General features: G+C 33.3%; 1 protein-coding gene across 2 annotated transcripts in view; it reads right to left on the bottom strand.

The window, feature by feature from the left end:
• Positions 1-2,249: 2,249 nt before the first annotated feature.
• The window catches only part of LOC106674292 (glutathione S-transferase-like), a 20,407-nt gene continuing 5,423 nt past the window's right edge, over positions 2,250-17,233 (bottom strand). Inside the window, exons 1-5 of one of the 2 annotated variants that reach the window (XM_014406928.2) lie at positions 12,571-12,677; positions 5,425-5,568; positions 5,195-5,362; positions 3,260-3,402; positions 2,250-3,206 (exon numbers count right to left, since the gene is read on the bottom strand). In XM_014406928.2, the coding sequence (XP_014262414.1) occupies positions 3,009-3,206; positions 3,260-3,402; positions 5,195-5,362; positions 5,425-5,554 (639 nt within the window). In that variant the 5' untranslated portion in view covers positions 5,555-5,568; positions 12,571-12,677 and the 3' untranslated portion in view covers positions 2,250-3,008. Of the gene's footprint in view, positions 3,207-3,259; positions 3,403-5,194; positions 5,363-5,424; positions 5,569-12,570; positions 12,678-17,233 lie in introns of those variants that run through there. The other variant, XM_024226246.1, reaches the window with a different exon arrangement.

Genomic DNA, 17,233 nt, shown 5'->3' with positions numbered 1-17,233 from the left:
AGAGATGTACTCAACTCAACTTGAATAAAGGATACAAAAACAAGAACCTAGCTATCATGTCAGATAGCCAAGCAGCCATCAAAGATCACTAACCTCAAATATCATTAGTTCAAGGATGGTGCTGAACTGCCAAACCAAATTAAACAAATTATGCAGAACAGTCAGTCTCTGCTGGGTCCCAGGACACATGGGAGTAGAAGGCAATGAGAAAGCGGACACCCTTGCTGCTACACCGCTGACAGGACCTGAACCCTTCTGTGGCATAGGAACCCACGCTATCAATGAGTATCTCAAACAAAAAGAAAATGAAGAAACGATGGAATTCACTTATTGGACACAGGCAATCCAAGAATTTCTAACAAATTTCGGAAGAAAAGAAATTACAGAATGTGTCAAAGGAAGCAGGAATAGACTGCAAAACCTAATAGGATTCTTAACAGGACACTGCAAGCTAAACGGACACTTAAAGAAGATTTGAATAATCCAAGACAGCACATGTAGATTCTGCAAAGAAGCAGAGGAGACCAACACATCTACTAACAAACTGCAGAGCTACACTTGCCCGCAGGAGGAACTGTTTTGGGATGTACAATGTGACCACTGTACCACTGAAACCGGGCCTATTAATCAAGTTTCTTGATGAAATAGGACTCACCAGTGTGCTTTAGGCATAGATACAATAGCTCTTAAAGGGTGCAGTATATTACACCCCGACTATTACATCTACAAAGCAAAATCTTAATTAATCTAACAAGTCAGCCATAATTCTAAATCTGGGATGAGTCTATTAACAAAGGGACTTAAACAACGTGATCAGCATCTTCAGTGCCTTTTTAATTTCTTGACTGTCGACCTCATCAGATGAGTCACAACAGCTGATCCTTGCAGGCTCTGGCTGGCTGATTCCCTTTGTTCACTCCTAGATGGAGTGTGGCTGCTTCTCTTACAGATCTACTCCTGGAGTCGACTGTTCACTGGTTTGAGCCCTTGGTCTAGGCCTACCTTTGATTTCCAAATTATCCCTTTTTATACCAGTTTCCCTATTGGAGGGGTAGAAAGGAAAATCAAAAGTTAGGGGAGTTCTCATGCCTTGGGTGGACCAAAGGGGGGCCACGGTAGCCGAGTAGTTAAGGCGTCACACTCTCGGCTAGTAGATCCCGTGGTCGTGGGTTTGATCCGCACCGTCGCCTCTGGACTTTTTCTGACACCTAAGGGGACCGGTGGCCACAATTGAAAAGAAATTGACACGGCACTCATCAATGGAAGAAGCGGGATCAGATCTCAGCAACACTGAATTTGGTCCCAACCCTCTTCAAAAATGAGTTTCTTCGATGGAAGAACATCGGGGGCTCATATTCACACTTGTGTTGCGAGCCCCCAAAAATGGAGCCAGGGATAAAGTACAATAAGCTGTAGAGCTGCAGTGCTCAGGAGGGAACTCCTCCAGTCCCTGGTATCCATTGTAAAAAAAAAGAAAGAAAAAAAGGTAGATGGGGACCAACGGCTTAATTATTTCAGTGTTATGTTTCCCAAATTAGAGGGGGACGTCACGATATTCCCGTCCGAGTGACCGCCCCTTCCGATTTATATAATTTTTTGTGTGGTCATTTAAACTAATTTTTTTCTTCTTATTTTAACAACTACAACTTATTCGGAGACGAGAACTGACTTACAATATGTAAATTGAATTTACTTAAGGGTGAGCTGGTTTGAACCTATAAACTGATTGTGTTGGGATCTGAAATGACCTAGCTGTTGATATTCCCTGGAACCCATCCTTCGAGACTGGAAGGATTAGCCCAGAATGTGAACACCGAAAGTGGGTGATTCTCGAGACCTGTAATTTATTGTAAATTACAAAAGCTCGAATTTCCAGCAATCTTTGATAGCCTCTACATATGTGTACAGATTTGAGTATATATAAAATTTTAAACCTTTACCTTACCGCCGTGTCAACGCCTAAACCGGCCACCGACGCCCCCCCCCAAATATATAAATCATTAAAATCCCTCTTCAAAGCTATCCAATGCATAATTTACAAAATTCAAAATAGCATCCTGAACATTTTTTATTCAAATGTATAACAAAAATTTTCTGTAAAACGGACTTACCAAAAATTGGATTTATGCTTTGATGCCCTTCATCCATTTATTTCTTGTTTGACTTCTAAAATTAAGACAGTGTTCAAAAAATAAATAAATAATAAAAAAAATGAAAAAGAAATGACAGGTTAAAAACAAAACAGTGCAAAAAAGTGGGTCAAATTTATTATTTACAATCTACAATTTTATTCCATATCTCAACATATATGTTCTAATGCAGATGACAACAATAAGACAACATTGAGACCATTCATTGGACTATATAAACATTGACTTGTTTCACGATCACAAACTTAAAATGACTAAAAAGAAAATAGTAAACAAAAGAATAAATCTTATCTCAAAAAACTAAAAAAAAGTAGTATAAGGATTAAACTACAAAAAAATAGATTTTCTACATGCACTAGGTCAATACAATCTAATATCACTCCAAATAAATTGTTACAGGGTGAATTGTATCACACAGAACACTTTGAGCTTATTTGTTAATACAAAAGCTTCTATAAATTATGTCAAAACTGCCCAGGCATTCTGCTTGCACGCCATTAGTAAATTCAAGATTTTGAGAAATTATGACAAACCGTCATGAGTTGCATGCAGACCATTTTAACAATAAAAGAACCAAAAATTTAAATCAATATTTTTTATTTATTTAATACATATATTATTTATATAATAAAGTTTTACTCTCAGTTCTTTTACTAGAAATAATAGGTAATCAGATATTATAAAAATGATGATTCGATATCACAAGACATTACAAAAAGAGCCTTTCAGTAATGGCAAAAAAAAAATCATACAACCTAGAAAATATGTCACATGTCTATGTACAAAGTTTAAAAATGCCTTATTCCTGAGAAATCACTTGAATGCACGAACATTTAAAGATTGGGCAGATTAATAAAATTAGTTGCTAAATGAAGAGTTCCTTGATCGATTGTTGAAGAAATAACCTTGGGCTACGAGCCACTCTTTTATGCCGGGAAGGTTGGCAACTTTCTTCTGGAGTAGCTTGAGCTTTGGGTAGTCGACGACCAGATCCTTGCCGAGCATGAGTGCGACGTCGCACGAAAACGCCAAGAACACGATATCTGCCCAGGTCACCTACAACATAATTAATTAACTTATGAACAAATTAAAAAAAAGAAAAATCTCACCTTGCCGGCGACAAAGTAACCGCCATTTGACAAGATGTGCCTTTCGAACCTCTCCAAGTATGAAGGTACTAAATCATTCGACACAATCGGGTACAGTCTTTCTCTCTCATCGGGGTCTTTGATATGGTCATAGCTGGCCACCTCTAAAGAACAAAAACTTTCAGTTAGTTTAAAAAATAACAACCTCCTTTCTTCATTAAAAACATAAAGCCCAACAAATTTTCCTCATTCCGTGAAAACTATCCTTACGTTCTAACCCATTAATCGATCCATTACCCAATCATACAACCCAGTCAACTAAAGCAAAGATTGCCCAAGGATGTCATTAAAAATTAAGATTAGAGTAAGAGCCGACCTCTTTACAACTTGCGCACTGCGACCAGTATTGTTGAAATGTTCCATTATCTCATTAACTTAAGGCTTTTTATCAGATTCTTAAGCTTTTCCAAGGACTTCCATGTATTCTTTAGTCCCGGGCTTTCTTCTCCCAGTAGTACAAATCTAAGCCTTCATCCCAACAGAGGTTCCAATGTCTCTTCTTCTGCACAGACTTGTTTCTGCCGATCTGAGTCTACACATACTGCCGTAGTCTGCAGTGACCAGTTAGCAGTCCTAATTTTATTGGAATCCTAACTCGCCCTACATTTAGTAGTTCTGCCAACAAGGTATGTAATTCCTTTGTCCTGTATTCATTCCCAGAGGATGGAATATTTTTAATCCATTGTCTGATGGATCCATATTTTGATGAACCATTTTGCATGCCTTTGTCCTGGGCTTTCCCATTGAATGGAGGACTTAGTTTTTAATCCATTGTCTGATGGATCTAAAATTGACTATATATGCCTCCAGAGTCTGCCGTGCCTAGTTAGCAGTTCAACTATTATTCTAGTCCTAACTCACCCTAGATTTAGTAGTTCTGTCGTTAGTTTCGGCAATGGTACTTTGATGAACTTTTTTGCAGGCCTTTGCCCTTAGCTACATTCCCATTGAATGAAGTACTTTTTTAATCTATTGGCTGATGGATCCACAATTGTCTATATATGCCTCCAGAGTCTGCCGTGCTTAGTCAGCAGTCCGCCTATTATTCTAGTCCTAACTGGTAGTAGTTATTTTATTTTATGCAATGGTACTGTGATGAACTTTTTCACATGCTTTTGTCCTCCCATTGAACGGAGGACTTAGGTTTAATCCATTGTCTGATGGATCTACAATTGTCTATATGCCTCCAGAGTCTGACGTGCTTAGTTAGCAGTCCGACTATTATTCTAGTCCTAACTGGTAGTAGTTATTTTAGTTTATGCGATTGTAATTTGATGAACTTTTTCACATGCTATTGTCCTGGGCTTTCTCATTGAACGGAGGACTTAGTTTTAATCCATTTTCTGATTGATCCACAATTATTCTATACGAATTGTTGATTAAAGAGTTGTAAATTGTATGCCTATGTAATGTGTCTCTTATTCCCACCTATTTTTTTTACCAAATAAAACAATAAAAAAACTAAATAAATAAATAATTGTAATAATGATAAACACTCCAGTGAAAAATGCATCTTTGACATTTAAATATAAATAAAAACAATGTGATCTATTATTTCATTGTTATTTTAATGATGCTGTAATTAATAAATTTGTGCATTGAATCATTGTAGCAAAAATGAGGTTTTTTCCGTGCTTGAATCAAAGCTAATTTGATTCATCTGATCCCAATAAAGTTCCAAATTATTTTATAAAAGAATCGTAAACTTATTACATTAAAAAATGGCAATGCGCAAAAAGCAGTGAAAGGAAGAAAAATAATTTTTAAATATCAATAGTGATATGAGAAAATAAACAAACACAAAAAGAAATTTCTGATATTTATCTAATTTTATCCGTTTGTTTACTAAATAAAGATAGGAGATAAACAGCCCCTCTATTATTATCTCGAACTCACTCGATCTAAAATCGTAGATCATGTCGACCATTATGTCGGCCAACGTCGCCTCCCACTCGGTCTTGCCACACAGATTGAATCGTTTCGCCAGAAACCTGCAGATGGCCTTACTCTGGTAGTACACTTTGTCCTCCATCTCCAGGACAGGCAGCTGTGGCCATGGCAGTCCTGAACAAAATCAAACGTCAGAAAAGACGGGGGGGTTAATTAATTATTAATAAATTACTTACTTAATTTCAGTTCCTTCCACTCATCGAGTGACACTCTTTGGTCAATGAATTCGACTCCACCAAACGACAAGATCAGCCTTATCGGTTCAGCCAATCCAGTCTGGTCAAAATATGTCAGTTTACTTGTCATTACAATAAAGAAAGCTGTAAATCAAAAGAGATTTGCATTATTTTAATGAGGAGAAATTACGGCAGATCAAGCTGGAAGAACTACTGTGCATTACATGGAGACATTACATTTCTATGGTTTAAGTTTAAAAAAAATTGAATTAATTGAATTGAGAGAAGTGAGTGACAGTGATAGCGAGAGAGAGATAGAAAGAGAGAGAGAGAGAGAGAGAGAGAGAGAGAGAGAGAGAGAGAGAGAGAGAGAGAGTAAGTGAATGAGAGAAATGAGACAGAGAGTGAGTGGGTGATTGAAAGAGAGAAAGAAAATAAGAGAGTGAGTGAAAGACAGATTGAGAGTAAGTAAGAGAGTGAGAGAGAGGGAGAGAAAGAGAGAGAGAGAGTGAGTGAGTGAGACAGAAAGTGAATAAATGGGTGAGAGGAGGGGGAGAGAGAGAGAGAGAGTGTGAGTCATACAAAAGAATAGCTGAGGCAATAAAATTTTCAAGAATTTCTTTTGTTCAATGAATCCCTCATTTCACTTCACTACTAAAAAATAAAATGTCAGTTCCGGCTACTTTTTTCTTCTGTTAGGTATAACATATCTATTACTTAAAAATGAATGAAAAATAGGAAGAAGAAATGAAGAAAATGTCAAATAATTTTTTTTTAAACTTTCCTTTTAAAGAAAAAAATTGACTATATATGTGTATTATAATAGGTTTAATATTTTGTTGATTCACTAATAACAAAAGTTGTGTTGAAATGGTTTTTTGTACATATTTATATATTTTATTAACACCCTCTAAATATTATAGGATCACAGAATCTGCATTTTGGATAAAACATGGCATAACCCAAATTTTTCAAAAAAATGTGGGGTAAAACACGGCTGTCTCCTTTCACCACTGTTTTTTTCACTATATTAAATGATTTGTGTCGGTTCATAGAGGAAGTAATTTGGATAGAAAACATCAATGTGAAATGCTTGTTTTATGCTGACAATATTGCCCTCTTAGTAAGTGAGCCACATACAGTACAAAACATGATTAAAAAATTACATGATTATCGTCAGCTGGAACTGAACTACTTAGAAAAGTCAAAAATAATGGTGTTAACAAAAAAAGAGGGTGACCAGGACACAATGAAATAGTGTAAAAAAGAAATAGAGGTAATGTCTCGGTACAATATCTAGGGCTGACTTCGACCATCAGTTCTTGTACAAATTTCATTTCAATGAAAAATCAACTGCATGCAAACTAGGCATAGGTTCAATTTGGAATACCCTCTTAAAAAATGATCGTGTTCGTTTAAATGTAAAATATGTGTTTGGTTCTGTGAGCAGAGCTGTTATGTGTTACGGGGCTACAGGAAACACCTTGAAAAAGAGGTAAAATTCAAACGGTTGTAGGTTGAGATGAGGAGTTGGTGTCCGAGTGGATCGAAGTCACAATAGCTCCAGTGGTAGAGTAGCGGCGCATCAAGATGAAGGTCGTGGGTTAGAATCCCACTTGTGACACTGACTTTTTTATCTCAACCAAAAACCTTACATAAAAAGAATAATTAATAAATTAATCCATATTTGTTTAGTGGTCTTAATTGACTGTATTACTTACTCCAATTAATTATTCTTTTTATCTAAGGTTTTTGGTTGAAGCGAAAAATCACTGTCATGAGTGGGTTTCGAACCCACGACCTTCAGCTTAATATTTGTTGCTCTAACAATTTGAGCTATCATGACTTCAATCCCCTCAGACACCAACTCCTCATTTCAACCTATTTTCATTTGAATTTGAGTGGGCACTCTCAACACGACATGCAAGAATGGCTCAATTATGCAGAAAACAAACACTTTGAGCCCTGAAGATGATCTTAATAAAGACTGAAACATTGGCACGCTAAAGAAATTGTTTTTCTGAAACCTACACCACACCAGACCGCATCTTACGATTTCTGAATAATTATCGATTAACGGTCACTAATCACCACACATTTACACTTACTTTCATTCGAATTTTCCTTCTTTTGCCATATTTTCAAATATTGTATAATCAGGATTCGATTCTCAGCAACTTATGAAGTGGCCACGGGGAGATATTAGTGAAGTAATTACTTATTTTAATTATTAAATTAATCCATATTTGTTTGGTGATCATAATTGACCATATTCTTATTCTAATTAATTATTCTTTTTATCTAAGGTTTTTGGTTAAGACGAAAAATTAGTGTCATGAGTGGGATTCGAACCCTCGACCTTCAGCACAATACATGCTGCTCTAACCACTTGAGTTATCATGGCTACCATCCCCTCAGACACAAACTACTCATCTCAACCTACAACCTTTCAAATTTTCCCTCCATTTTGCCTTTTTTTTTTTTTTTCAAATGGTTGTAGGTTGAGATAAGGAGTTGGTGTCCAAGTGGATCAAAGTCACGATAGCTCAAATGGTTAGAGCAGTGGCGAATTGAGTCGAAGGTCGTGGGTTCAAATCCCGCTCGTGACACTAATTTTTCAACTCAACCAAAAACCTTAGTTAAAAAGAACAATTAATTAATCAATAAATCGGCTGGTTCAAGGAAATATAGTTACATTGCAAATCCAATTTAGACAGTTTCTATAAAAAAGATAGTTATGTAAATGATTTAATATGAAAAGTTGAACTAAGTTTTATGGCAAATTTATGTAATGATAGAATTGCAGCCAAATTTCATATTGGATGTTCAACTCGGCGGACATAATTACACGAATAATAAAAATAGTAGGTATTTTATGGCTAACTATTTAACATTAGGTTATTACATCTTAATTGCTGGGTAGACCTCAGGATCGGCTGAAGCATATTGAAATCATGTACCACTTCAGCCCAATCTTAAAATACTTCTATGAAAAAATGAAGTAGGAAGAATTTATTATTTGTATGGTAGCAACTGGAAAAATTTAGTTGCAAGCATGTAATGACGGAAAATTTTTAATTGAAGAATTCAACTTTTAGATAGGAACTTTATATTTATATTTTAATTTTTTTAAACTTATTTGAGTCAACACTTCTACAGATGGACAAAGTCCATGTTGTTTGTAACACAAGATTTATTATTGTGAATATTTAACATCCCTCTGCAATCCGAATCCAGATAATCTGAGAGGGCACTGTAGTTTAAGAAACTTTTTATAATTTTACACATATTGCACAGCCTAGTTTGACGAATGTAAAATATGTTAATTTTATGTTGAAACTAAGTTGCATAATAATGAAACTTTTTTTCTCAAGTAGAAAAATTTAAGAAATATAAAAAACCAAACATCAAATTAACTTTAAGTGTTATAAATTGCATGTTAGTTTTAGGGAAATCAAAAGTGTCATTAATAACGATGTAAATTGACGGAAGAGTAAATATAGGAGTGGGAATTTAAAAATAGAATCCCTACAAAAATCGAGATGGCCGGATCCCTGCCAAATTCACCCGATACTACCTAGGAAGTGAGACGCATTAGTCCTGGAACGAGGCCAAACGCTCATACGAGCTCACCAAAAATTTTTCGCACAATTAAAACCAAGTGTGGCATGTTTTTTTTCTCCTAAACGTGCGAAGTTGTAATGCAATTCCCTCTGACCCAATTTGCCTATTCCGGCCTTTTATTGACAAATGACTCCAATGAGATTAATTTAAGCCGGATTATTGGAGAGATTTTAAGGCATCGCATATGAAGAAATATTTAACAAGCGATTCGCACGTATTAACTCATAGGACAACAAAGCTTGTCAGGCGTAAGCTCACCTGCCTACGTCTCTATCTATTTTTAACCCGGGCTGTTATCTAACACAATTTCCTATCGTAATCGGATTTTACTTTTGAATGTCTGCACCCATTTAAAAATAGAAACACATACAAGGTCACAAGTTTTAAAAGAAAAATAAAAATGTTTGTAAATAAATAAACTTTATATTCTACAACAAAATATTTTTTTTAAACCATACTTTTAAGAATTTTAATAATAAGTTATAATAGATTATATTGTTAAATCTTTTGTTTAAATAGTTTAAAATAAAAATTCATTAGTCAATTTAGGAGAACAATGCAGCTTGCTCCAAATATTGGCAAGGTTTTCTAAAGACACCCTCTCTTCTCAGATTACCCGACCTCACTAGAACTTCATGGATTGGTGAATATGGTCGTTTGATATTACATCACTACTAATTTTAACTTGGCAGGTCACCAAAACCCAAATAAGTCAGAATTGACAAGTTTAACTTGACACATGTACAAATTATATTTGAAAATTTTATGTTAACGCTAGTTATGTTTACAAGCCTTGTGGTTCTGTGGAGAGTAAATAAGTTTATTGGCCAATTAATAGCATTTTTTGGGGGTAAAGTTAATAAATTTAATAAAAAACAGAATTGGTAATATTTTCTTATCATACTTGTTTTTCACATTTCATGGTTGTATTGGCTCAGTGGGAAAAGGCACTTTATATCGAGACTATATAGGTAATTTTGCCAAAGTTGACGTTTTGTAAATTATATTTTTCTATTGCACCTTAGTTTTGCATGAACTAGAAATTTCAAAATTCTTCCATGCAATTTGTCCTAAGTTATGTATTTATGATAAAATCAGATTGACACCAAGTTAGACAATGAAATTTCAATATTTATTTATTAGTGTAGGTTGTTTAGAATATTTTTTTTTCCTATAATTTGGTCGACCTGTTTTTTCAATGTTGAAGAGAATCAGGTTTATGTTCTTGAATGAAGTTACAAATTTATGCAAACAATTCGCCGAGCTTTCGTGACATCAGAATTATGTTAGATATTTGAGAAAGACAAATATTTTTAACAATTTCACAGAACATTTCGACCATTAAGTGTTTTTTCACTAGATTCTTTGATCATAGTTGTGGTTCTTTTTATGTTAATGGACTAGTTCATTTGGAGTAAAGTTGATTAGTTGAAATTTAAAATAAATAGTCGGTTTCCTTCGGGGTCCCTCTGTCTACGAGCAGAAATAAAAGGATGATGCGAATGAACCTGATGATGCGACTTTCTGTTGGGAAAGCTCGGCGATTTGTTTGCACAAATTTGTAATTCATTCAAGAACATAAACCTGATCCTCTTCAACATTATAATTTTGTCGTTATTGTCTGCCTATATTTGCAGGGTTGGTCTGTCAGACGGGTTTGCCATTCAGTGGTTGGCGAAGAACATGGCAAAAAGCTGAAACATGTGATGACCAACCCCGGGAGGATGTGAGCGAGGCAGTGAGAGAGAGAAAGAGAGAGTGATTGCGAAGGAGTGTGAGTGAGAGAAAGAGAAAGATCATGAGGAAGTGAGTGAGAAAAAGAGATTATAATGGAGGGAGGGAGGGAGTGAGTGATTGAGAGAAAGAAAGAAAGAGAGAGAGAGAGAAAAAGTCATTAAATGAGTGTGTTAGAGAGGAGAAAGAGAGAAAGTAAGTTAATAAATGAATGAGAGTAAAGAAGAAAAAGAGAGAGAGTAAGATCATGAAGGAGTGAGTGAGAGAGAGTCATTGAATGAATGTGTGTGAGAGAGGAGAAAGAGAAAGAGTGAGTTAATGAATGAGTGAGAGTAAAGGAGAAAAAGAGAGGGAGAGAGAGGGAGGGAGAGAGAGAGAGAGAGAGAGAGAGTCAGTGAGCAAGAGTGTGAGAGTCAATTAGAGAAAGTGAGTGAGTGAGAGAGAGAGAGAGAGAGAGTCAGTGAGCAAGAGTGTGAGTGAATTAGAGAAAGTGAGTGAGTGAGAGAGACAAAGAGAGTGAATGGAGGGCAACCACTGAAGATGACAAAATGCTGACCCACATCTGACAGACCAACCCAGGCACAGCAAAATGATCAGCCACAACAAAATTTTAAGCTGATCACCGTTATAAATAGCTGGATAGTGAAAGTAAACAAAATCCGCATTGAGAAAATATGAACCCATAAACAATTAGAAATTTGTCTCGAAATCCTCCATAAATTTGATAACATTTATATAACATAAAAGTTCCAATTTTGTTTATTTGTGTATTCTTTGTTAAAAGTGGTAAGTGAAAAGTACCAATTTGGGTATTTTTTAAAATTATTGCATGTTAATGTTTTTTTATACCTAATCAAGTAAAAAAGGTCTTTATTTTATTTTAAACTTTTGAAGTTTTTATATCATGTTTTAATCAGTCCTATTGAGCCGGACCTGAGCAATTATTCAACGAATGGGACTCGAACCCACGACCTTTAGTTTTTTAAATTTTCAGAAAAATATCATACCTGTTATATTTAGTATTTCATATTACATAAATGTTCAGCTAGGGTGAGCTTTTAAGGCTTATAAGCTAAGCGAAAATTGATTATACTTCTTAGTAATATTCAAAATATTAGAACTATTTGCAATTTGTGTTTTTTAGAACGGAGCAAATGGGAATAGAATGTCAACAAAATGATTCAGGTGTGTTGTGACAGTAAACAACAACATATTTTTAAAAGCATGGAGTGTAAACAATCTTATTGTGTTCAAATTTAAACAGTGGAAACTACTTGAAACTGCTCAGATTGATAAATGTCTTTTGAGTATGCGATATTATTTATTTTAATTTTTTCAACAAAAAGTCTCGAGTCTCGGGTAAGGTCGGGCAAAAATTTTGGCACAGTTGCCAAAAAAGCTATTTAGGAGCCAGGTTGTTATGCCGGATCATTCCTCCCCGAACATATTTTAACAGGAGAAACTTCCTTGTCAGGTCAGAGGGGAAGTTTTTTTATCCTTATGAGATATGAAATAATTTAATTTAGAAAGTAATTGATCTAGATTAACAGATTAGAAAATAATACAATTTTTGTCAAACGTTTCCTTGGCTATAAACAACATTTAGATATCGGATTTAATAAAAAAAAGTGATAAATATTGTGTAGCAAAACAAAATTGACATATATAAAAATATTAAAAAAATTCTGGTAGAATGTAATGAATAAAAAATATGGCATTGAAAACAAAGGTGAACAACTCTTGGATTGTATTGAATGGTCTTTGTGCCCCTGAAGGAAATTATCTTACCTGTTGGCCAATGCGTCCGCCTTGATTGAAAGTCAAACCAAGACTGGTCCCGGTGGGTTCAGCAGAGTGGGGAAGACAAGAAGTGGTGGAGACATCCCACACACTCCTAGTTCAATTCATTCAACTGATTCATTTTTATTCCAAAGTCCTATTTCATTAACATCCGACTATGATTCACCTCTTAAAAAATAAACCGGCCACTTATTTCACGAATAGTTTACCCCAACCATAACATTTTTATATTAATTTATGACTCTATTAGTTTTTAAGGCGTATTTAAAGAAATTAGTTACTTTATATTCGTTCTTTGCTATCAATTTTCAATTATCTTTTACAAATAGAATTGCTGAATTAACAGTTTTATAATAAGCAATGATGAAACAGTTTTGTCCTTTCTGTCAAAATGCAAATTTGAATAAAATAAGCCAAAGAATTTCCAGTTGGAATTTAAATTGCTCTTAAGATTTAAAAACACACACTAATCCATACAGACTAAGATACTTGTTGCATAACTTTATTTTTATGTATACGTATCAAAAATATCAAAACTTCAGTAATAACAATATTGCGAAATTTTTAGCCCAAAAAAGACTATTTGAAAGGTTTAGAACTTAAAATTTGATCTGGATTTTAAATAATGAGATAAGAGATGGTACCATATCTCTGAGCCGACAAGATTGCAGAGTAATTCAGATCGTGACGAACCTGATCATAAAGATACAAAAAAAAATTGCCAAAACAGAATTGTGACTAATTGTCATAAAGAGGTCGGTAAATAGCTTCGATCATGATAGCGAAATTAACTTATTTATATTAAGAAGAATTCTATGGAGCCTAATCGATCGTAAGATTACTAATAAACGGCCAATGGTACGAGCCGACTTCTCCAACCCCACGCCAGACCGCAATCTTTCCTTATGAGTCTGCAGTCAAGAATTTCGACAACAAAAATTATTCGTTGTCATGAACCATGTCTCGTAAAAGCATTAGGCCAATATTTTACTAACTAAAATTTACTACAATATTGAGGGTTTTACAGGAATATAAAATACAGTAATTTTTCACCAATTTTTTTCTTCTAAAAGCTATAAATTTTATACCAATTAATTATTCTTTTCATCTAAAGTTTTTGGTTGTTGAAAAAAAAATTAATTAGAATAATTAGTATGGTCAATTATGGTCACTAAACAAGTACGGATTAATAAATTTTATATTTCTAACTCTTAAAGTGTTGAAAAAATAAAGATCAATAATAATAAATATTAATCCTTATATGTTTAGCCATCATATTCGACCCAATTAATTATAATTTTCATCTCAACAAAGACTTTAGATAAAAAGTATAATTAATTGAAGTAATAAATATTTTGAATCTGTAAATTCAAAAATCATCAATTTTTTTTTTTAAGGAATCCCCGGCCACAAATGTGTTTACATGGCTATCTCAGTAATCCGAACTAATTGTTGCAGAGGGTATCCGGATTAATTCTTTTTTTTTTTAAGCAGTAGGTAAATTAATTTTTTTTTAACACGAAAAAATGTAGACTGATCTAACGTTTCGTTTTTTAATAGTGAAAAGAGTTGAGGGATTGACTGAAAAATAAAACTACTCAAAAATTACTATAGTCTAAGTTAGTCTTGGTTTTTCATATGGCAGACTGATTTTCTCTCTCTCACTCACTTACATATAAAACGAGAACTTATAAGACATTTATTTATTCCTCTACATAATTATTATCATTACGTTTTAGGTTTCATTTGATTGAAAAAAAGTTTCATTTGGTTGAAAAAAAATTTCATTTGATTGGAAAAAGGTTTCATTTGATTGAAAAAAAAGTTGCATTTGCTTGAAAAAAGGTTTCATTTGCTTGAAAAAAGGTTTCATTTGATTGAAAAAAGTTTCATTTTGTTTAAAAAAGATTTCATTTGCTTGGAAAAAAGTTTCATTTGATTGAAAAAAGTTTCATTTTGTTTAAGAAAGATTTCATTTGCTTGGAAAAAAGTTTCATGAAAAAAAGTTTCATTTGGTTGAAAAATGCTTTAAAAACAAGAAAAGTTAAATATTTGCTTGTGCCGTTTTGGCTTTGGTATCACAAGGCTAAAATAAAAATAAAATTTTTATGTTTGTGTTTAGGTCAGAGAGTATTAATAAACCTTTAAAAAAATTGAATAAAGTTTAAAAATAAAAGTTAAAACAAATTGACAAGAAAATAAATATATTAATTTGTTTACAAAAATTTAAAAAAAAGATCAATTAACTTAAAAAATAAATGCTTAAATTAATAATAATAAAAAATCATAATAACTACAAATGATTGAACTTGTTTTTAAAAAAATAAATATTTTATAATTTATATATATGTATATATACATACACATATCATATATATATATATATATATTTTTTTTTGTTTTTTTGTTAATGAGGGTTCGCAACAGCAGAGATCATATAAACCGCTGCATTCAAACCCGGGACCTTTACCTTACAGTGATGAGCGCCGTGTCAACGCCTAAACCGTTGCGGCTACCGACGCCCCCCAAGATCATATTAATCATGTTTATTAAGTACATTTATTTATTATTACATTTGATAATTATTATTTGATTTATTATTACATTACATTTGATTATATTACATTTGATTTATAAGAATTTTTTTTATGTTTATTATTTTTAACTATTGAGTTTAATAAAAAAAGTAATGTTACCTTATCTATTAAAAACAATTTATTCTTATAATGAAACCTCTGAGAAAACATTCGATTCTAATGTTGTGTGCGTAAGTGTAAGAGAGGACAGAATTGTCCAAATTTGTAAACATAAAAAATAAAAGTTCAGCTCGGTTCACTCACTCTCTCTCTCTCACTCATCACTCACTCTTTTATTTTTCCACTCACTCATTCTCTCTCTGACCCACTCACTCATTTAACACTCTCTCTCTCTCTCTCTCTCTCTCTCTCTCTCTCTCTCTCTCTCTCTCTCTCATTTTTTGTTTAGTTATTTTGAGAATATTTACCAGTATAGTATCTTAGTTTGTGTTGTTTATTATAGTAATATGTTAAAATTATAAAATTCACCAGTATTATATTGTTCAGGAAGATTATCATGAGAACAATTGTTATTACACGTGAAGTCTAAGAAAGATCCTTGAGACCTAAATTTGCGTATATTTCTATAAATAAATCATTATTCATTCATTTTCTCCCTCTCTCTATATCTACCTCTCTACCAATCAACCCTAGTAAAACAATCAATAATTATTGGAAACGGCAGAGTCATCGATGAACTAAAATATGCTTCTATACCAAAAAATATTGTACAATATAGACATCAAATACGCAGAAAAAGTAAAAAGTCTGGGTATAGTAGTGCATGAAAAATTAGGTTGGAACGACCGAGTGAAAAATACACGCAATAAGTTTATCATAGTCTTTATCAGATTCAAAACGTAACAATAAATTTTCTTTTAAAATTCTAGCTTACTGGTTCTGATTACTGGATTGTTAAGAGTAACCGAAGTTCGGATTAGGGGGGAGAGATATTTTGTAAAGTACCATCAAAAAGATTTTATGATATTAAACAAAATATAAATGGAATAAATGGTTTTGTGGTTTTAATTGTGACTTAAAATCAGTAAACAGGGAAATTAAATCCAGGCCATCGCTTGGGAATGATAAAAAATTATCTTTCGTTATGATAGATCGTACAAATATAAATACAGTATTAAAAAAATTAAAAAAATAAATAAAAACCAAGAACAATATCTTTTTAAAACGTAAAAAAATATATATTTATGATAGATTTGGGCTAAGATTTCCCTCATCCCAATTATTTGTTTTAAACTTAATCCGAATTACAAGGAGAGATTTTATTTTATATGATACTAGGTCGAAAGATCTGAGCAATCTTCTTTTTTTATTATAGTATTATATAATATATTAATCTATAATATATATTATTGGGTTGTCCGGAAAATAATGCAGGATTTTAAGTTTTCATTAAAAAAAATCTATATAAAATATTCTGTTTACGTTTACAGGATTACTCATTTGNAGTAGATTAAAGAACATTGCTTTAAAGTAACTAGTTTCTTTTTTTTTGTTTAATACCAAAATCCTGCATTATTTTCCGGACAACCCAATATATTATTATATATAATATATATTCTTCCCTTTTTTTAAGCTTTTTATTTATTTTTTGTAAATGGTCTTACGCACTTTTCATATTAGCCAAGAAACTTTATATCCCAAATGTGATTTTTTTTTTCTTTTTTGGAAATCGAACCCAAGAACGACGGGTCTAGAGCTGAGAGTAGTTTCACAGTGATCACTCAGCTACTGCGGTCCCCTACATTACCTTAAATACAAATAATAAATTACAATTAATTAAGGTTTTTAGTTGAGATAAAAAAGTCAATGGCACAAGCGGGATTCGAACCCACGATCTTCGGCTTGATATGCCGCTGCTCTACTACTTGAGCTAATGAATGGCAATCGTGAAAAATGGCAAAAAGGAGGGAAAATTCAAAAGGTGCGGTTGAGATGGGAGGGTGGTGTCCGAGTGGATCGAGGTCACGATAGCTCAAGTGGTAGAGCAGCGGCGTATCAAGCCGAAGATCGTGGGTTCGAATCCCGCTCATGCCATTGACTTTTTTATCTCAACT

Source organism: Cimex lectularius, unplaced genomic scaffold (genome assembly GCF_000648675.2).
Source record: "Cimex lectularius strain Harlan isolate CLEC.00 unplaced genomic scaffold, Clec_2.1 scaffold126, whole genome shotgun sequence".
NCBI classification, from domain to species: Eukaryota; Metazoa; Arthropoda; class Insecta; order Hemiptera; family Cimicidae; genus Cimex; species Cimex lectularius.
The sequence above is the reverse complement of the archived record's forward strand: the minus strand, read 5'-3'. Positions and strand labels throughout refer to the sequence as shown.